Source organism: Rhamphochromis longiceps, linkage group LG12 (genome assembly GCF_057381845.1).
Source record: "Rhamphochromis longiceps isolate RC_006_pf linkage group LG12, R_longiceps_female_GT1.1, whole genome shotgun sequence".
NCBI classification, from domain to species: Eukaryota; Metazoa; Chordata; class Actinopteri; order Cichliformes; family Cichlidae; genus Rhamphochromis; species Rhamphochromis longiceps.
The window spans coordinates 34,671,119-34,692,038 of NC_140568.1; the positions used below are offsets into that span (position 1 = coordinate 34,671,119).

Here is a 20,920-nt window from a genome sequence, read left to right on the forward strand (position 1 = left end):
AGACATCTTCTGTAACCTCTAGGTGGCCATTCGTAACGTGACGTGGCTTCTTGCGTCCCACGTGTCAAGCAGGAAAAACTGATCTACGACAACTTCCGGTTTACAAAACATCAAGAAAATGTTTTTCTCCTTTGGAACGAACGTGGATCACCGTGAAGCATTTATATCATGAGAACATTACAACCCCCCATCCGAAAAAAAGTAAACGAAAAAAAAAAAAAAATCAAAACAGCAGAAAAGAATTGTCCATCGAAAATTACTGAATTAACACTTTTATACCTTGATTAAAAATCAAATGTTACTAAATAACACACAGGGAAAAGGTAATAAACTGTCACCATACCTCAGTTTTATAATTGCTGGCCATCTTTTTAATATACTTTTTAAAAAATGTACACAGTGAACTACACAATCGCAATTCTTCACTACAACTCGCTTTTTTAAAATCTATCTATCTATCTATCTATCTATCTATCTATCTATCTATCTATCTATCTATCTATCTATCTATCTATCTATCTATCTATCTATCTGGAGTACGACGGGACTTTGAGCCGCATTTAACTTAACACTTTCATTTTTAAGGCTTTTATTTTGACAGCTCACACCAGACGCGCGTGCGGTGTTCGTTAGCTTCACGCAGCGCTCCTTCTCCTCCTCCTCCTCCTCCTCCGTGACATCCCTGTTTCTCTCAAATCTAAGAATGCGCGACTTACACCTTCGGTAGACACAGAAGAGTTAGGGGCCTGCTTTATGTTACAAGAAGAGTAAACTATGAGGATAAAGAGGTAAAGAACAGCTTCCGGTTTAAGGTTAGTAGTGTTAATTTTTGTCAATTTGCTTGACAACGCGGAAATTCGGCCAGATGTCTATGGTGACAGATGTTGCTAGCTCTGCTTAGCTTAGTCTGCTAACGTATACTTTGTACAGATCACTTAAATAATAATTTTCCTCTGTACCGACGGCACTGATCATAATTCAATGCGTTTATGTTATATCCGGTCAAATGGAACCTCTTTAATATATAGAGCAGGGGTGCTCAATACGTCGATCGCGATCGACCAGTCGATCGCAAAGGTAGTATTGGTAGATCGCATGGCATTAAAAAAATAGATGCCAGCCTATCATCCATCCCGTCACTTGATTGATACAGGGAAGCCAGTCAGATGACAGCAGATTTTTTCTGACGCTTAGGTCGCTGCGCATGCGCAAACAGCGGCGCGAAGTGTAGTAAAACTGACAAGCTAGTCAGCGAGTTAACTCCAATTTTTAGCTCTCGGTTTTTTCTCTTAAACCTGGCCGTCAGCAGCTACTGTCCGGACTATGCATCCCTGGCTGATTCAATTCAGTGCAAGTCATCAGAGTAAACTCAGGTAATGACAAAAAATTTACATAGTTAATTGTGTTGTGAAATATTGGATATTGCAGTTATGCATGTATATACATTGTAGATATAAAGAATCCTCAATATATTTATAAATAAGTATATGTTTTGGATTTTTGTAGTGGGTAGATCATTTTGACTTGGTCATTTTATAAGTAGCTCACATGCGGAAAAAGTGTGAGCACCCCTGATATAGAGCATCTGGAAGTGGAGGGCACAGTTGCAGCATGTTGGCCTTTATGCCAGATTTTAGACGTGGTCAGTGTAAATACTGATGTAAACAGCCTTTTTATCTTTACCTGTATTTATCTGTGCGAACATACGATGTGTAAAGAGGGGGAGTCATCAATTTTATTTTATTTTTTGCATTTCTTTTAAAATAATAAGCTCAAACAGGCGCATTTGGCATCGTTTTGCCTGTGATTTCAAATGAATGGTGCACTCATGTATTTATTAAGATTACAAGATTATTTTCTCCTCCTTTAGACCAACACCAGATGTTAAGTGTCAAGATCATTTTACATACACCCCATTTTTATGGAGTCCCTTAAGATAGAGTTGTTTTTAACCTTGTGCAAATCAAGTTATTTGGCTTTTGAGAGCATTTTATTGTGGACACAAGTTACACAACGGTTTTTATCTTGTGCAAACAAGTTATTTATCTCTTCGAGCAAGTGATTATCTTAATCAAACAAGTAATAAGATAAAAAAATATCACCTTACAGGACTTAGTGGGCTCCATATATTTACTGTAGTACAACGTTTATATTTGCTGTTTTTCTGTATATAGGATGTATAAATAATGTAAGTAGCTTTGCTTTAATGGTGATTATTTTGAGAAACTTGGAATTGTTACCTTTCGTGTGACGTTTCATGCCCTCATTTTGGTAAACGGGGTTATCTTTTAACTTAATTTCAAACGACGGGTGGTTGAACTGGAGGTGGTAGAGTTAAGATTTTTATTGGGAGTGATGGAATGGATTAGAAATAAGTACATCAGAGGGGCAACTCAGGTTGAGTGTTTGGAGATAAAGTTAGGGGTTAGACCGAGATGATTTGGGCATTTGCAGAGGAGGAATAGTGAGCATACTGGACAAAGGATGTTGAAGATGTAGCTGCCATGCAGGAGGAAAAGAGAAATACTTCAAAGGAATTTTCATGGTTGTAGTCAAGGAAATTTGGTGTGATAGAGGAGGATAGTAAGGATAAGGGGAGATGGAGGCAGGTGATTGGCTGTAGATGTTAAGGTTAAAACTAGACTTACAGCCCAAAATATTAACCAGTATCACCAGGAGGTGCCCAGGAAATAACTGTACCACCTCAACAGAATAAAGCAGAATAACTTCAGCTGTTTGTAATGCACATACTTGTAACTAAAGTATTTTGCATAAATCACTGAAACTATTTAAAAAAAAAAATCAATAATCTTCTCATCTATTTAGGTTTCATTGTTTTTCTTTCAACATCTAAATTAAAGTAAAACTAAAACTCAGCTCTCCATTGTCTTTAGTCCCAGTTAAGTTAAAAGATGGTGGAGTGAAGATGTTTGCTGTTGACTGACGTCCACTCCGAGAAACAAAATGAAGAGGAGGCTGCTGCGTGGTTTCCTGTCGGAAATTTCCATCCGGCTGGCGCTGTTGGTGGTGTTCCTGTAAGTTATCCCTGGGACAGGCACAACATCTGAATGCAAGCATTTTGTTTTATTGTGGGCAAACACCACCTTAACACCATTTGTGCTTTGCTCAGTGTGACGGAGCAGCTTCCTCCTTTCTACCGTGAGATTCAGGCAGAGGAGATGTGGCTGTATAAATTCCACCGCGTGGAGAGGGACCATGTACCCACCTCTCTTATGTTTGTGAGTATAGCTGTTTGATAAACTGGAATAAATAAAATCCCTCTGGTCATTTTTGTACTTTATTGGAACACGTTAACTTTCTGCTGTTTTGTAGGATCATTGTAAAGTTTCTTTTTAGGACCTTAACTCCCATAAGTTCATATTTCTGTGAGAAAAAATATTCATCATATATCATAACTCTCTGGATTTTTATTAGCTTTAAAATTAAACCGCATGATGGTTAATTTACATATTAAATGAACATCTTGTCTTTTTAGTTTGGGTATGTTTTGATGCACATCAAGAACGTAGCTATATGATCATGAAAATCTTTTGTTTACAGTTGTTGTTTGTTCTGATGACGTAGAGTTAATATTTACTGAGTGTGACTGAGCTCTCACAGGGGAAATCACTTTAAACAAGTCCAACACGTGGACAAAATCGTAAAGTCCCCCTGTGACTCCAGAGGGGAGTTTTGAGACGTTTGATAAACTGGCTCAAAACTTTTAGAGGCGTGGAGTGTGGAGAAGAAATAAGTTTACCCAGTTTAACCAGTCTTGATTTCCTTAAAAACGGCTGGTCTATTATCCTGAAAGTTTTAGGAGTCCTAAAACATCAGCATAGGACGAAAGCTGTACTGCACAATGGGGTATTTGATATGTCCAATAATATGATTTTGAAAATGGTCTAAAAGGTCTTAGCAGCAAAAAATAAATAAAACTATGGAGAAATCTAGTTTAATTACCCAAAAACAGCCCCATGTTTTTAAATTCTACCAGTAAGCATATTTATGAGTTATAAGTAAATCACCCACCATACAGCAGGGGTTGTTAAAGGGGTAAACTTTCCATAGAGGCTGTAAATGTGCTTTTCACTGCTGTAACGTTAGACATTTTAATATTGAATCTGTGGAGAGTTTTGTGTGTGTGTGTGTGTGTGTGTGTGTGTCCAGTCTCAGATGGAGAGGATTTACAATTATTATTGTTATGATCTCCTCTTTTGTTGATCTGTTACAGAGTGTGGCGGTTTGCACCCCGCTGATTGTAATCCTGGCTTTCACCTTCCTGAATAAGTCGGAGCGTGGTGATCTGAAGGAAGCCTCACTGGGTAGGAAACTCGTGCAAAAGAGCTTTTTGGTTTGTCGCATTTAAATGTGTGGGCTGGCTTTTTGAGTTGATTTATCTTTTTCATGATTCAGTTCTGTTTCCCCCTGTCATCCAGCTGTGACTCTGACTCTAGTGCTGAACGGAGTTTTCACCAATGTCATCAAACTTGTAGTTGGCAGGTAAGCATGTTAGATTACATAGCACATTCAACTTTAACCAGAAGCTCCACATTTGTCCTCCATGTTCATTCTGTGTCACATCCTCAGGCCACGACCAGACTTCTTCTACCGCTGTTTCCCAGACGGTCAGATGAATCTGGAGCTGCGATGCAGTGGTGACCCAGATGTCATCATGGAAGGCAGAAAGAGCTTTCCCAGCGGGCATTCTTCCTGTAAGAGGCTGTTATGGTCAATTATGGCTGCAGAGCTGGTACATTTTCATCAGCAGGCAACAAGAAAAGTAAATGGAGGCACAGAGTGAGGCCGGGGGGCGTATATCTCAATGCACATGTATCCAAGTGTGTAATAGCCTTTAGGCTCTTATTTCATTGTTAGACTCATGCCTGAGTTATAGTACTGCCTTAAATCTATGAACATAAAAAAAAATCAGAAATGCAACTGCACATCTCAGTGAGGTAGACTTCCGCAGCTGAAGTCTCTCTGCCCTTTCAAGAAAGGGAACTGTATGAGATTTTTCAGCCTCTTAATAGCAGAGTAGTGCAGACCACATCATTAACTGGTAGGGATTCAGTGCAGTGCTATAATTTCAGCTCTGATTTCCCATTTTGTGGCATAAAACTTCCTCTGGCTCTATTTCATCCCTTCCGTTTCTTTCTCTTTCGTTGCAGTTGCCTTTGCAGGTTTGGGCTTCACAGCGCTCTACATTGCAGGAAAGCTGCGCTGCTTCACAGCAGCGGGCCAAGGCCGAGCGTGGCGGCTGTGTGCCTTCCTCACTCCTTTACTCATTGCAGCTGTGATCGCCCTCTCCAGAACCTGCGACTACAAACACCACTGGCAAGGTCTGTTAAATTTGCTTGGTCTGAACACTGCAAAATACTGTAAGTAGTTGGCTTTTTTAGCTGACAAATTTTGAGTACTATTTTAAAGACAAATCTCTATCAAACGCTTTTATTTATGAAGGTTATCCAGACTTAGCTGTCTGTATGCGAAAACGTAATTAGCCCCTTGTTAAGTTATGAATTAACTTGGTGAACAGTGGTGAACCTTCCCAGGAGTGGCCAGCCTACCAAAATTACTCCAAGATTGCATCAATGACTCATTGAAGAAGGTCACAAAAGAACCCAGACAAACATCTATGGATGTCTCTGGCAAGGTGAAAACCAACGCTGACCAAAAAGGACACAAAGTCTCATCTCACATTTGCCAAAAACACTTCTTGATGATCTCCAAGATTTATGTGAAAATATTCTGTGACAGTCGTGATTTTGACATTTTTGAGTCCCATTAAATCTTGAATAAAACTAACAGAGCATTTAGTAAAAAGAACGTCATAACAACAGTTAAACATGGTGGTGGTAGTGTGATGGTCTGGGGCTGCGTCAGGACCTTCACAACTTGTTGCAACTGATGGAAGCATGAATTCTGCTCTCTATCAGAAAATGTGAAAAAGGAAAGGTTTTGGAATGACCTACTCAGAATCTGGATTAAAACTGATTCACATCTGTCGCATGACCTTAAACAGGCTCCTCATCATTGAAAACCCTTCAATATGACTTAATTACAATTCTCCATAGAAGAGTGGGGCACATCACCTCCACAGCAATGTGAAAGACTCATTGTCAGTTATCATACATGTTTGATTGCAGTTCTTGCTGTGAAGGGTGGCAGCTTAGGTTTACGGGCAATGACTTTTTCACACAGGGCCAGGTAGGTTTGGGTAACTTATCACATTTGCATGATGAACCCAGGTGCTTGTGTTAGTTATGTCCATATATAGTGTATAATAGTGCATAATGTAAATAAGGGACTAATTTAGAAAAAGTTCTTATCCGTGTTGTTATGTGTCTCCTTTATGCAGATGTGCTGGTGGGGTCTCTGCTGGGTCTCGCCTTCGCCTGGCTGTGCTACAGGCAGCACTACCCTCCCCTTCGGGACCCAGACTGCCACAGACCTCTGCGTCACAGAGAGACTGTTCCTGCCGCACAGGAGCGCAAGCTGGCCAACTCCACCTACATCCTGCCCATGTAGAAAAGCTGTAACTGCATTTTCCTCTTTGCTGGTGTCATTTAAACTGAGTTGCACAGTAATCCATGTAATACTGTTTTTTCACTCTTTAGGGCTGGGCAGCATATCGGTATTTAAGTTGATCATTAATCATTGTCTATGTATTCTCTGGGTTTTCTTTTTGTAGAGGGAGACATGATACACAGTTTCTTTTCTGGAATGAATTTGCATCAATTACCGATTCAAATTTTCTCCTACATTGTTTCTGAAACCCTTGAGAGCTACACTAGCACATTAGCAGGTGTCTAGCAGGTTTCTAGTCCCGTAATTACCCAGCAAACAGGTCAAAAGAGGTCGCAGTACGACCACAAAAACTAAACCGTAGACAGACGTATGTCAGTGTTGTCTCAACGCAGAATAGAGGCAAGGTCAGACAGCCTCTTGTAAAGTGAGGAATAACAAATCGGGTTACTGCAAAAACACTTTATATTTTTACAGTTTTCTGCATCTAAACTGTATTTCATTTGTGGCACAGTGAAGTTTATGCATTGAACTTTTACAATTATCTCCTCCCTGTCCTCGATGTCAGTGTCATAGACTCAGGAACGCTCAGGAAAAGAAAGAGGTCACACGACATGATTATTTTTTCTCCTGATTCCTCCTCTCGAGACACTTTTTTGTTTTATTCTCATCAATAAGGAGATAGTGGGGAAAAAAATCTTGAACACAAGCTTTCTCTTACCAGAAAGTCTAACAATGATGTCCGGTAACCTCATGTATTTTTCCAACTGTGACTTGATGTCTGAAAATTCCGCTGTGACAGTTATTCAGTATTGAAATGTTTGCTGGGTACAGATGGGGTATCTCATTATCATGATGCTGTTCTCCAGCCCAGCTCTGCACACTCTGTGTATTGTGCCTATAGATCACATACTTTACTCACAACAGCTGAGCAGGTTATCTACACAGCCACTGTACAAACAGTCCACCACTCATCAGTCTCTGGCTCAGCTGCTGTGAAAGAGTTTCTCATGTGAGAATCACTTTGTGATTGTTTTGTAAACTTGCAACTTTGTAAAGACGCAGGATTGAGGCTTAAAGGGAAGCTAACCGCACTCTGAGGTTCATTTCTGTGCATAGACGCCTCCTCTGGTGAGAAGAATCGAAACTCAATGCCTGAGGATTTTTCACCATCTGTTTCAGTCTTTGTGGTTTTGGAGCTGGCTCAGGCTTAAACAAACACTGGGAGCAAACATCAGCTTGTTAGGGGTCAAAGTCCTTGACTGTCCTTTCTGTTCACAGATCAAAATAGCACAAACACACCTAGTAAAACCTCAGAGAAACATGTTATGACATGATGACACAGACAGTAAGATGTGATTAAATGATCCAGTGTAATGGAACTTTTGAGCTTAGATGCTACTGACCACCAGACCATGTCTCTCTTGAGGTTACTGGGTAAAACTGCATCTGTCATGATGCCTGTTATAGCATATCACAACACTAAGATACTTTGTGGTAAACATTTTGTTGTTTTTGATAAGGAATTGGGTAAAGACACAGGATTGTCTTTGTTATACCTGCAAATTAAGAATGTGAAATTAACTTTATGCTGCCATAAAGTGCAGTGGCAGCAACAGCCTTTCAGTTTAAACAGCCTGGCTTGATGTTGGCTGGTCCCACGATTAAATCATAGCTAACAACGAGTTAAATATTACTTTGACTTTCCCATCTTTTCTGTGGTGTTTTGATGCTTTGATGATGTAAAACTTTGAAAAAAAGTCAATATAGGTAAAACCTTCTTAAATTGCTGAGCACTGTTGTTAAAACAAAAGTGCAATTAATAGGGACTATTTTCAGCTGCGGATGAATACACATATAACATTCCAGTAGTTTTTGGACAGCAGTGAAGCTCTGTGGCACAGAGGAAAACAGTATTTGTTTTGGTTTTGAGCATATATTGGGTTTAGTGATTAAAAGTATATAACACCTCCAAGTGATTCTGTTAAATGAACTTTCAGGAGTGCAAACAACTAAGCACTCCTCTTGCATTTAAAGCCAAGTTCACGTAAACATATTGATCACGCTTGTTTATTTTTACTTTATCGAATGCTTTAAAACTTTCTGTCTTCCTATAATATATGTTCAATGTTTCCATTTATTGATTTTTAAAAAAAAAACAAAACTTCTCTGTAAAAAGTCCTCCACGATATTAACATCCTGATGTAGCAGTGCTGCTTTACGCTTCTCAGTTTTTCCAGTGCCTGCTTTGCTTTAAATGATAAAATCATCTCTGGTGTAACAGGACAGCTCAGCCAATCACGTTATTCCAAGTCACCGTAACTGTAAAGCGAATTAAACGAGTCTTCTCAGGCTTACTGTAGATGGGGTACTGTAGGTACTGTTTTAACCTCTCCAGGCGATGGTGCTACCCTCCCAGTGCTCCTGCTGGCCAGGTTTTTCTCTCCAGCATGTAAACTCATCGATCGTAATCTGAGACATTTAACGCTACAATTTGTGGTTTGGGCGTATTTTGAGTTTTTATTTATTTAATGTATATTTTTTTCTGTTTGTGTGTTGAACCGGCCAAAGTTTTGCATGGTTAACCCAAGCATAAAAGCAGCTGGATCTCAGTGGTTACAGACCAAACTTGGCATAAAGAAAGCGGATAATTTTTGTGCCTTTGTTTACTATGTTCCTCTCAGTTCATGAATGAAGTGTATGCTGCATGTTATGGTGTATGCTCTCGGTCATGTAACCTTTTTTTTTTTTCCTTCCTGAATCTACGTTTTGTTTGTTTGATTGTTTCCAGTGTATTCACTTGTAAACAAACAAATATGGCATGCTGCATTTTTTTTAACCTCAGAAAGAAACGTGTCATTTCTTTTTACTCAGTGGATTAATTGTTGGTGGAGTCAAAAGTGAAGACGTGTGTGGATAATGTCAAAAAATTTTTTAAAAATGAGACAAGAGGAGAGAAATCGTATCTGAATTTCTTTGACAGATGTTTTGGGGGTACTTGTTTACTTTTTGGGGAATGCAGGAGTTTACTTGAATTTTTAATATTTGTAACTTTAGAAGTGGTTAGGATGAAAATGGGAGCAAAGTTGTGGGTAAACTTTGAAGGTGTGACTCACCCTGAAGTCGGACATACAAATTTTCCCTCCGGCCTGTAGTGCTGTCTATAATCTTAAATAAAATGGAGCTAAATGTCCATAGTAAAAGAGAAAAATCTGAATTTTAAAATGTATTTTGAGGAACTCTAAGCAACAGGATTCAAGCACCCTAAAGGCAAAAACATTTCTACAGCTGATTTTTCCCAATCTGACCAACTCGTACTAGAATTGTCTTGATGAATAAACAAGGAAAAATCTGTAAGTTCAATTTTTGGGGTGAACTGTCCCTTTAAGGCAAAAAAAAAAAGGTCATTAGGCTGCTGCTTTTTCATAAAATCATGCATGTTTCACACATATTTTTTTGCCTCCATCCATTCTATTAATTTATGTAATTTCAGGGCATTCAGAGTGATGTTGGGGGATTCTGCTGAGACTTTCCTGTTTGCTTTGTTCATGCCATGATCGTACAGCTCATTCTGCTTATGTGCTGTTTGTGTTGTGATGCTTTTAATGAATCTCCCCATGACACTGAATGATCTCTTGTCCTTTCCATGTTTTCTTTGGAGTCAGCAGTCCTGGTTTTGAGTTTGTATGTGATGATGGATGATTAATAAATGAGGTTAAAACGCATGTGCATATCAAATTATGGCGCACCAGTATTTGTAGATGATGTATTGGGAGGTAATCTCCCGGACATTGTATGTATTTACATATTGTGTGTGGTAATAATTCAGATTTTTAAACCTCTAATCAAAACTGTAACCTGTGCCACCTCTCTTTTTGTAGTTTTTCACCTATTATAATCAAACTGAAGCATGTAGTTCTGCTGGAAATTATTTTAATGTATTTCAAGTAATGACGTCGCAGGGTAATGGACAGTTGGTGGGTGGATAGTTTAGCAGACGTTAGGGTGTGTAAATCAGATTCAGGTGGTGACACAAATAAACAATTGAACGCACCTTTTTTTAAATAATAGAATTCAGTTCAACTTGTTTTGTGAGTTTGCGGGAGAAGTTTTCTTTCAAGGCCTTTTGCCAGACAAGCTCATGAGATACATTTATATACTATTCAAGTGGAAAGGGGTTGGGCAAAATCCTTTCCAATATGTTTTAATCTAAATCAAGTACTTTTTAAAATTTCAGTCTATAACAGCTTTTATCATTAAAGTCTAAAAATGTGTGATTAATGCCACTTTTATAGCTATGCCAATGAAAACATCTTTAATAGTACATACTTGTAAAGTGTGTGTCACTACTGCGCTCCAGGTTTACATGAATACATTTATACTTGGTTAAGTGAACCTCTCATATAAATTCACACAATTTCTGTTATTGTAACCACACGGTGGAAAACTACAATTTTGTGAATGTGTGAAGTGTGTGCATAAGTCATTGTTTTAGCATTTTTACAGTTAGACTTAAAACAGTATGGTACAGAAATCATAGTTAACTCTGTGAGGTTTTTGTGTTTTTTATTAAATTGTTTTCCTATGTCTTTGCAGTCAGGGAATAAACAAAATAATCATTCTGACACACAGAAAACTGATTAGATCTTTCTCCAAAATATAGAGGTAGAGAGAGGTTACCATCTATAATTGTTTATATTATTATAAATTCACCATTCAGGTAATATAAATGTAAACACTAATGTTAAAATAATATTGTGTTCTTAATAAAGTCTAAAGGAGTTTACACATATTATAAAAACATCGTTATGACATTTAAATAAATTAATAAATATTTCAAAATCGATATAAATAAAGCTATAACTTTATTTCAGCTCTCTTTAGTTCCAGTACTGCTTTGTTTCCTCAACCTGGTAGGCGGGACTTCCAGCGTTGACGTTGCTGATTTTCTTCTATCTGATTGGTCGGGAGTGACGTGTAGATTTGGCGCCACATTTCCAACAGGGAACAGAGCGGCATCGCTGTGTGTGTATTGTCAAAGCTCCGAGCCTGACAGCAAGCCAAAATAACCCGCAGTTTATGCCACCTCAGGGTGATTCGATTAGGCTCGTCTTATTTTAATAGTTTTAATCGACTGACTTCTCTGAAAATGTTCATCGCGGACATAAGAAAGGATTTTTATGAAGTTGTCGCCAACCAGGTAAGGCTAACTCTAACATTAGCCAACATTGCCTAGCAGCTAGGAAACTTAACATCTGAAATCGCAAACTGAAATCGCTTACATTATAAACCTTCTCGTGCTACTTACAGAGAGTCGTGCTCCTGGTGGCACCAGACATTGACGCTCTCTGCGCCTGTAAAATACTGCAGGTAAGACAATAAAATGTTAGCAAGCGGCAGCTCCTGTAGCCTTTGCGTGCACAGTTTTTGACTGTTTTTCCACTGTTGTTTTGCCTCTCTTGTTCTAGTGGCTTTTGTGCATGATGACGAACATTTGCGCTCTTAAACTAAGGTCATTGTAGAGGGTAAACAGAGAGCATGCTGATTAAATACTTCCAGTTATTATGGACTTTCGGACACCCAACCGTACTGTCATAATGGGGAGGTTACCATCTGTTCATGCATTAACTGGGAATATTTAAAAGTACTGACAGTAGGTTTCAGTAAGTGCTGTTGCGGTTTATGGAGCTTTTTTGACTTTTACTGTGTTCAGAGTAATTATAAGCTGATGTAAACACTGACTGTTTGTGTCTTCACTAGGCCTTGTTTCACTGTGACCAGATCCAGTATACACTTGTGCCAGTTACAGGCTGGCAGGACCTTGGCACTGCCTTCCTTGAACACAAAGAGCAGGTATACTTAAATAAGACCAGAAGGCTGTGCTGTAAAGCGAGATTGACGTTAACACGTTATTTCAAGCCAGTATGAAGGTGCTTTTAGCTTTTTGAGATCACCATGGAAACCTTTGCTTTTTTATGCGTTTCTGCTTGAGAACCTGAAGTGGAAAGCTTTGTAGTACACTACTCTGAGCCTGCACATGAATATATGACAGTAAACACTGAACCTTATATATTGTGTTGACTGATTTTTGTGCTGCAGTTTCGATACTTTGTTCTCATCAACTGCGGAGCAAATGTTGACCTCCTTGAGATGCTGCAGCCAGATGATGACTCCATCTTCTTCATCTGTGACACTCACCGGCCTGTAGATGTGGTCAATGTCTACAATGATACCCAGGTGATGTGCAATGGTTTGCTAATTCGGGCTATATCCCCACTAATAAGTTCACATAGGTTCACAGGCTAGGGTCTACCCCACAGAGCCTCAGAGTAGCACAGGGATTCACTCAAGGCATGAAGTCTGAGAAGAGAAGGATCAGATGGAGTCAGGCCTGTAAGACTCAGCTCAGTGGCAGAAGTTTGATGAGGATGCGGACCCTACAGCTAAAGGGGATGTAAAAATGAGGTTTCGAACCACGATGACCATGATAGGGAGCATGATAGTGGAGACGTTTGGAGTGTAAGAAAAAAGAAGGGCCAAGTTGATGCATTATTTTAAAGCAGAAGGGGGGGAAAAACAGTTCTGTATATGTGAATTTAAAAAAACATCTTCTCACATCATCAGTCTCATCAGTTTGTCTCAAGAGCCAAATAACAACACACACATTTCCTCCAATTCTATTTGGCACTGTGTATAATCTGTCCACCGGTATGTGTGTGTTTAACAATATTAACCACTAGTTTGCCTGTAGAGCCAGGCTCTTCAGGTGTTTGTCACCATTGCTTAGTCCACAGGGGAATAGGCAAGATAAAAAATTGTAAAACCTTTACAAGCATCAAAGTCCAAAACTTTTGAAATACTTGTTGTTAAAATAAGTCCAAAATACATGAATCGACCATCTTTGCTCCACATTCTCTCCAGCATGCCGGTGAAGTGCCTAGCTAGTTAGGTATAAGATTTTTTTAAATTTCTGTGACTGATAATGTCCAGCGGGCAAAGTTAGCGTAGGGGCCTTTAAATATGTAGATAAAGTCTCCTTTTTGCCCATCAGAACTACAGATGGAAGTACTCTTGTGCTATTGTGCTGTACTGTATTTGCAATCTGGTACAAAACATCAAATAGTTCATTATCTTTATGCATTTCACTGTAAACAATGATCCATTTGCACCTGAAGTTCAAGATTAACAATACTCTGTGAAGGTTCTCAGTCATCCAGGTCATTGTAGTCAAAGGAGCTTGCAAAGAAAAGCGTCTGGACTTCTTCAAGTTGCTTGAAGACGTTTCACCTCTCATCCGAGAAGCTTCTTCAGTTCTAAGGTCAAATGGTGGAGAGTCCCAGATATAAACCTAGTGGGAGTGACCCCCCACAGAGGGACAAAAGGACCCCCTGATGATCCTCTAATCGCCTGAGCCAAGGTGGGAAACTGGGCGTGGGTCCCAATCAGCCAGAGTTTCGGGTGTGTTCACTGTGAAACCTGGCCCCACCTTATCATGCGAATTCCTGAGGTCAGATGGCCCAGGATGTGAGTGGGCGTTAAGGCGTCTGGGAAGGGATCTCAAAACTGGATTATAGATGGCAGAGAGTTGGTGTCGTAAACCCCCGCCTCTGTTCAAAGATGGTCGCTCACAGTGGACATAGATGGCTTCTTTTACTCCTCTTTCAAACCATCTGTCCTCTCTGTCCAAAATGTGAACATTGGCATCCTCGAAAGAGTGTCCTTTATCCTTAAGATGCAGATGGACTGCTGAGTCTTGTCCTGTGGAGGACAATACTCCCTTAACAATACTCCCACTTGTTTGTGGAAGTGAGCGTTACATTAACTCTCTGTCTTCTGCTCAACAGATTAAGCTGCTCATCAAACAGGATGACGACCTCAGCGTGCCGTCGTATGACGATATCTTTCGAGATGAAGATGAGGAAGGAGAAGACTCTGGAAATGAGAGCAATGAAGGCTCAGAGCCGTCTGGGAAACGCAGAAGATTTGATGAGGTACGTATTAAACTGAGTCGGTGCTGCCCGCAGGGATGAACTGGTAGCGTGAACTGTAAAGGCTATTACATTGGGGCTGTGGTCCTGTGTTTGCAGGGGGCTGTCGAAAGGAGAATTGAAAGGCAGCGAGCCAAGAGGGAGTGGGAGGCTCGAAGGTGAAGTGTTTTTACTTAGTTGTTTGGTTCTTTCTGTGCACAGCACAACAGTTGAATGCATGCTTACCTTTCATTAATTTCACAGGAGGGAAATCCTGTTTGACTATGAGCAGTATGAATATCACGGCACCTCGGTGAGTTTTGACAACCTCACATAAGTAATATAAGAACATTAATGTTACCTGAATTTCTGAATGAACTCCTGAATTTTAATTTGTTTTCCTGTCAGGCTGCGATGATGTTTTTTGAGCTTGCGTGGGTTTTGACTAAAGATACCAAGGATATGCTGTGGTGAGCTTTCTGAGGAGATCTTTCATGGCAAACAATCTTGAAATACAGTTTATACGGTCTGTTAGATGTGCACTGCTTCTTCTTTGCAGGTGGGCCATCATCGGGCTGACAGACCAGTGGGTTCATGATAAAATCACAAAGTAAGGATGCCCTCAGTTTTACAAAACTATTATCAAAACAATTATAAACCAATTTCCCAAAAGCTCAGGACACTGAAAAATGTAAATAAAAGCTGAAAGCAGTTGCTGTCAAACCATTTAAAACCTTAAATCAGTCAAAATCTGAGAGTATTTTTTTTTTTTTTTTTTAATGAAAGCATGCAAAGTTTTCATCTTGTACTATGGAAATTTTGAGACTTACTGGCTTGCAAATTACATAAGGTTGATACTTCTTGGGGCTTTTCTTTTCCAGCTCACTCATAACTCATTTTTTTCTGGGTAAAACTGACTTTTAAGCTCCTTTACACCATCCACTCCAGTTATAAAAATCTGAAGCCAAAATGTCGTTTTTGTCCAGAACCAATTTTAAGCTGTTTAGGTGTTGTGGGATATAACATAATCCCAAAGACAAAACTGCACCAATTTGTCTGTCAAGCTGACAAAACTTCAAAAAGGCTAAACAAGGATCGTGTCACCATGTGAGACAGGTGGCTTTTATATCAGGGGTGTAGAAAAAGCTGAGCCGTACTGTTGAAATTGCACAAATTTTCTTACACTGAGATATTGCAATGATTGAATGTGGAGTTACATTTCTTTACACTGACACAAAGGGGAATTTTAGCTGGTGAGGTCCATTTAAAATCAAAGTAAGCTGTTTGTGGCCTGTGATGTAAAATGAGTTTGACATCCCTGGAGAAGATCTCTTTTTTATCCATATTTTGTCTCTGTACGAGATTCCTTCTGTGCTTTTTTGTGGACATAAAAAAATTTTTTTTTATATATTTTTTAAATTATTTTTTTATTTATTTTATTTTTTTATTTATTTTTTTTAAAGCATTTCAGGTCTGAAAATTTCACATAGTTCTGCGCCTGTGATGTTATGAGGGCTCGAAATAAGGTGCCAAATTTTGACCCAATGCTGTGCACTTTGAGTGTTGTGACTCAGTTTGAGTTTAATATATTAAAGTTAAAAAAAAAAAAAAAAAACATCAGCAGATTCTCATGAAAATTGCTTTCCTTGTCTTACTTGATATATAAAAAAAGAAATCAGTTGCTTAACAAATTGGCCCTCCTGGAGATATTATTGGACTGGAAGCAGACAAGTTCAGCACATGGACTCGTTAGCGATGGAGCCATGCTCGTGCAGAATGTGCTTGAGCACTGACTTACTGAAATGGGGACGATGATGCCTCAGCTGAAGGATGTGTTGTTCGGGAATAATGGATATCACAGATATGTCACTTGGCTATATCATGAGCAGTGTTGCACCCCTCATGCTGAACTGTGCTGGTGACCTGCATCCAAAAAGAGGTTTAAATTGTGACGGTTCAGACCACAGGTTTCCACTTCACCTTTAACCCTTACTGTTCAAATATAATATTTCAAAGATTTACCAGTCATTGCACTTTGGGTTCTGTCTGAAATATAAATACAAGGAACCTTTGTGTAAACTGATCTCTCTTTTTTTTCTTTTATATTTCTGCTGAGTTATTATTATTTTTGTCTGCCTCGCTTCTTTTTTTTCTTTTTTAGTATGAAGTATGTAACCGACATCGCCACTATGCAGCGACACGTTTCCCGACATAACCACCGAAACGAGGATGAGGAGAACTCGCTCTCGATCGACTGTATGAGGATCTCCTTTGAATACGAGTATCCTTAACTCATCTGCCTTGTTGCCTTTTACAGATCTTTATGTTCCACCTGATTTCTGCCACACAATTGCTAAAAATTACTGAAAGTCAGAGCCTTAACTGTCTCTTCAGTCTTCGTCTTACCCTTTACCAGCACTGGTCTCTGTATGAGAGCATTTATAATTCCTGCTACACTTCCTGCAGCTTCAAGCTCTGGACCTTAAATGGCCAAAAGAAACTCCAGGAGTTTTTAGCAGACATGGGGTAAAGTGCTTTCTAATCCATGCTTTGTGTGTTAACAAACTTCCTCTTTTTGTTGAGCCGGAATTTGTTTGAAATAAAATTTGTGTTACAGACTGCCGCTGAAACAAGTGCGTCAGAAATTTAACTCCATGGATATGTCGATCAAAGAAAACCTGAGGGACGTCATTGAGGAGTCCTCCAATAAATACGGGTATGTATTTGAATGGCAACCACTGACTGCTCATCCAGTCTGCTTTTCCCTGTTCTACTCCCATTTCTCCTCTTCATCAGTATGAAGGACATCCGCATCCAGACGTTTGGCGTTCACTTCGGCTTTAAGAACCGCTTCCTGGCCAGCGACATAGTGCACGCTACTGCTGCCTTGCTGGAGAGTGCTGAGAAAGACGACAGCGAGACTGACAACTTCATCAAGGCTCTCGATGCCCTTTCTAGGTGTGCAAAGGAAACTAAGTTCACTCTTCAAAGACTTAATTTGCTCACATTTCCTTTAAAAATGTCGTCTTTTTTTTTTCTTTTGTTTTCTCTGTGCAGGAGCAACATCGATCGTCTGCATTCGGGTATTGAGCTAGCGAAGAAGAAGCTGATTGCCATCCAGCAAACGGTCGCCAGCTGCATCTGCACCAACCTCATCCTGTCGCAGGGACCCTTCCTCTACTGCTACCTCATGGAGGTGCGAGTGTTTGGATGCCTGAGATGTGCATGCTTTCAATTTTATTTAGCCATATATCCTATTCACATCCTCTCTTTGTAGGGAACACCTGACGTGAAGCTGTTCTCCAAGCCCATGGCGCTAACGCTGCTCTGCAAGTACCTCCTGAAGGCTTTTGTCCATTCGGTGAGTGTCTGAACGCTATCGGGACTGATTCACAATGTAGACGGAGGTTCACTGAAATCATAGTTATTCAAGTCTCTCTGCTCTTTCACTCACGGTGTCTTGGCCAATTAGACGAGAAATAAACGCTGCAAACTGCTCCCGCTCGTCATGGCTGCCCCCAAGGATGTGGAGAAGGGAACTGTCATTGTTGTGGGAATCCCACCAGAGTCTGAGACGTCCGACAAGAAGAAGTAAGTTTCTCAGTTTATGATTTCTCTCCTTCTCAACCTGCATCTCTGGTTAACCTGATTAGCTGCTTTTTGAAAGAGATCAGAGTCCACAAATCTCGGCAGGACCTAATCTCAACAACTCAGAGCCTGCTGGAGATGTACGGATATAAAAGTTTACCAATGTGAGCTGATTTTTGTCCATGCAATGCTCTAAAAGTCAAAACCAGAGTCTTCAAGTGGTCTCTGAGGTTAATGGTGAGCCTGTGTATGTGATATGTGAGAAGAGTTATAAGTTAGAAGCCTTATAACTTATAACGCTTACCTGCTGCTCCTTGGCAGGTAGCTCCATGCCCTCCTGGGTTTTAATTGCACCTTAGAACACATATGCATCAACACTACAATGAGCGGGTGGAGGGAGGTTTGGAGTCTTCTCCCACCCCCATTCTCTGCGGCCTGCTGGAGCGGGAGGGCTAGTAGGAGGAGTTGGCCGTCCGACTGCGGTCTGGGGTGTGGGGCCTCCCTGCTGCTGCGGAGTCGGGGTGGTCTGCCTCTCCCCACCGCAGGGAAAAGGGTAACACCACCTGGGTCTGGGTGCAGTTCCCCCCTCCAGGGGCAAGGGTACCTAGACCCGGTTTGTAGAGTACGCTTGGGGAGTGTGATCGTGTGTACAGCGTCTCTTTATGTCTGTCTCCACGTTGGTTGAGTGTGGAGTGAGTGCATATGAGAGCATGAGGGTGGGAATGGATGTTTGTGTCTGTGTGTGCCTGTATGTCTGTGTCTATATGTCAGGTTGGGTATCAGACGCCACCTCTCTGGGGACACCTCAGGCCCTCCAAGGTTTGGAGGCCTATCTCCACCCACCACCACTTCCCCTGCCGGTGGCGGACTCCCTCAGGTGTCGGTGTGTTGGTGGTTCTTTGTGTCTGGGGGTGGGCGTCCGGGTACACACCGGCTCACTCCTTGGCGGCCGCTTGTCGGGGCCTGGGGCCTGGGGCTCGCTCGGGCCCCTTTGGAGGTGGGGTGCCCCCGGCCTCTCGGCCTGGGGCTCGGTCACTCAGGCGCAGCTGGGGGCCGGCGGAGCTCACGGGCGCGTCACTGCAACTCCCCCTGACTTCTGCTCCGCGGCTGCTGGGCGAGCCCTCATCTGGGACTCTCCTCAGCTCTTACTGGAACAGTGGCGCGGCTGCCCCTCTGTTGGTCTTCCGTGGTCTCTTGTGTTCTGGGGGCCTCTGGATGTCTGGAGTTTTGATCTCCTCCATACCCGCTTCACACCCTGGAGGACGGGGCTGTGGCCCCCCCACACTCCCTAGCAGATCATTACATGGAGAAACCTTTGGAATGCAAGCATGCTGATCCACACAGGTATGCACACATGGGTATTCACAGACGCGGACTAAAGCTTTCTTGGCTGCTGCCTCAAAGCACACTGTGCGCTGTCTATCTTGCGTGCTGCACAATATCGTTTATTATTTAGTAAATATTGATATCTATGACTAGCTAGTTTATTGTGATGGTGCTTTGTTTTCTCTATTATTATGTTGCTCTTTGTTGTTTGCTGTCTCCTCTGTTTGTTTTTTTTGTTTGTTTTTTTTTTTTTTTCTCCATACAGGTGACCCAGGAGTTCTTTTTTTTTTCTCTCTCTCTTCCCCCCCCTTCTCACCGTCTCTTCTCCCCTTTGGTTTTCTTTCTTTCTCTCCCCCTCTTTCTCTCATTCATTCCCCCTGTCCTATTTATTAAAAAAAAAAAAAAAAAAAGACAAAGGATGAACTGAAGCTCTGCCATCACGTAATGTCGCATACTGCTGTTTCTGATGTCATTTAAGAAAAAAAAAAAAAAAGTTAGAAGCCTTGCAGCAGCGTTCTGAACAACCTGCAGACGTTCCAGGTTCTGTTAAGACGAGCAAATGCTGAATTATAATATTTCAGACACAATTAAATAAAGGCGTGAATATTTTCCAGTTCAGAGCATGACACAGTGGGACTCAAATAACAACTAGTGGCTCTAATTTATTTCCTTTTCACATTTTTCTACCAGTATACAACAATATTGCCTCATTTCCTCCTCTGCGTTTGTTTTTGCCCTTTTAGTTTCTTTGGTCGTGCATTTGAGAAAGCTGCAGAGAGCACGAGCTCCAGGACTCTTCACGACCACTTCGACACTTCAAGTAAGACACAGTAAAGTGTTGTTTGTTTGGTTTTTTTGCTGCTGTGCAGACAGTCAGTGAATTTGCTCTTGCATGTCTGCAATGTGGCCACTAGGTGGCAGCCTAGTCTTTGTTTAATGTGCAGTCTGTTTGTCTTGCCATTCTCACCCAAACTTTCAGTTGTGATGCTGTTACTCAGGATTTTTAGTTTAATCTGTCATGTCTCATGTGTGAAAGAATATTTTAGAATATTCTGCTCATTCCCATCTAAAATATTTATCCAGTTCACCATCATTTTAAAAATCGCAAGCAAAAAAACTCCTCCCGGGATGTCAGACTGCTGCTGGATGATTTGTCCTGTTGGCATGTTTTTCTTTCTTATCTGTGTTTTTCTTTCTGCAGTAATTGAACTGAAGACTGAAGACAGGAGCAAGTTTCTGGATGCGCTCATCACTCTCCTTTCATGAGAAACTGAAGCTCTCCCAGGGCGACAGATCAGCTGCTGGTCACATGTGTCAGGCGTGTAAAATGTCACCAGCACCAGAACTTTATCCTTGGTTTTGTTTTTTAAGGTTTTAAGTGGTTTTTATGTGTATATTGTACAGTGTTTTTGTAAATGTGTTGTTTTAAATTTGTCTTTTATTCCTGAATGTGAGAAGTTTTAAGTCATTCACATTTTAAACATGTTTAATAAATCATTTTATAGAATGGA

At 40.7% G+C, this 20,920-nt stretch overlaps 2 protein-coding genes across 4 annotated transcripts; both read left to right on the forward strand.

The window, feature by feature from the left end:
* Window positions 1-654: 654 nt before the first annotated feature.
* plpp5 (phospholipid phosphatase 5) lies at window positions 655-10,253 on the forward strand. Of its 3 annotated transcripts, none has more exons than XM_085426002.1 (8): window positions 655-812; window positions 2,895-3,035; window positions 3,131-3,239; window positions 4,235-4,325; window positions 4,440-4,503; window positions 4,591-4,715; window positions 5,172-5,342; window positions 6,362-10,253. In XM_085426002.1, exons 2-8 carry the CDS (start codon window positions 2,965-2,967, stop codon window positions 6,529-6,531), a joined length of 801 nt encoding a protein of 266 aa, XP_085282128.1. In that variant the 5' UTR covers window positions 655-812; window positions 2,895-2,964; the 3' UTR covers window positions 6,532-10,253. The 3 variants fall into 3 exon arrangements, with proteins under 3 accessions (XP_085282128.1, XP_085282130.1, XP_085282129.1); XM_085426004.1 differs by having other exon boundaries at window positions 655-788; XM_085426003.1 differs by lacking the exon at window positions 655-812 and adding an exon at window positions 823-1,373.
* Window positions 10,254-11,509: 1,256 nt separating this feature from the next.
* Window positions 11,510-20,916, forward strand: cdc45 (CDC45 cell division cycle 45 homolog (S. cerevisiae)). Its single transcript, XM_085426005.1, has 18 exons — window positions 11,510-11,728; window positions 11,839-11,898; window positions 12,289-12,381; window positions 12,628-12,765; window positions 14,373-14,519; window positions 14,616-14,674; window positions 14,760-14,808; window positions 14,904-14,965; window positions 15,055-15,105; window positions 16,657-16,776; window positions 16,890-17,021; window positions 17,113-17,211; window positions 17,292-17,453; window positions 17,553-17,691; window positions 17,773-17,856; window positions 17,968-18,086; window positions 20,153-20,229; window positions 20,611-20,916. Exons 1-18 carry the CDS (start codon window positions 11,678-11,680, stop codon window positions 20,673-20,675), a joined length of 1,707 nt encoding a protein of 568 aa, XP_085282131.1. The 5' UTR covers window positions 11,510-11,677; the 3' UTR covers window positions 20,676-20,916.
* Window positions 20,917-20,920: the final 4 nt, after the last annotated feature.

Bases quoted from the DNA above. Each gene is read 5' to 3' on its own strand.
- plpp5 (XM_085426002.1), top strand. From the start codon at position 2,965: ATGAAGAGGAGGCTGCTGCGTGGTTTCCTGTCGGAAATTTCCATCCGG. The intron at 3,240-4,234 runs GTGAGTATAGCT...GATCTGTTACAG, and splicing joins TACCCACCTCTCTTATGTTT to AGTGTGGCGGTTTGCACCCC. The intron at 4,326-4,439 runs GTAGGAAACTCG...CCTGTCATCCAG, and splicing joins TCTGAAGGAAGCCTCACTGG to CTGTGACTCTGACTCTAGTG.
- cdc45 (XM_085426005.1), top strand. From the start codon at position 11,678: ATGTTCATCGCGGACATAAGAAAGGATTTTTATGAAGTTGTCGCCAAC. The intron at 12,766-14,372 runs GTGATGTGCAAT...TCTGCTCAACAG, and splicing joins ATGTCTACAATGATACCCAG to ATTAAGCTGCTCATCAAACA. The intron at 14,520-14,615 runs GTACGTATTAAA...CTGTGTTTGCAG, and splicing joins AACGCAGAAGATTTGATGAG to GGGGCTGTCGAAAGGAGAAT.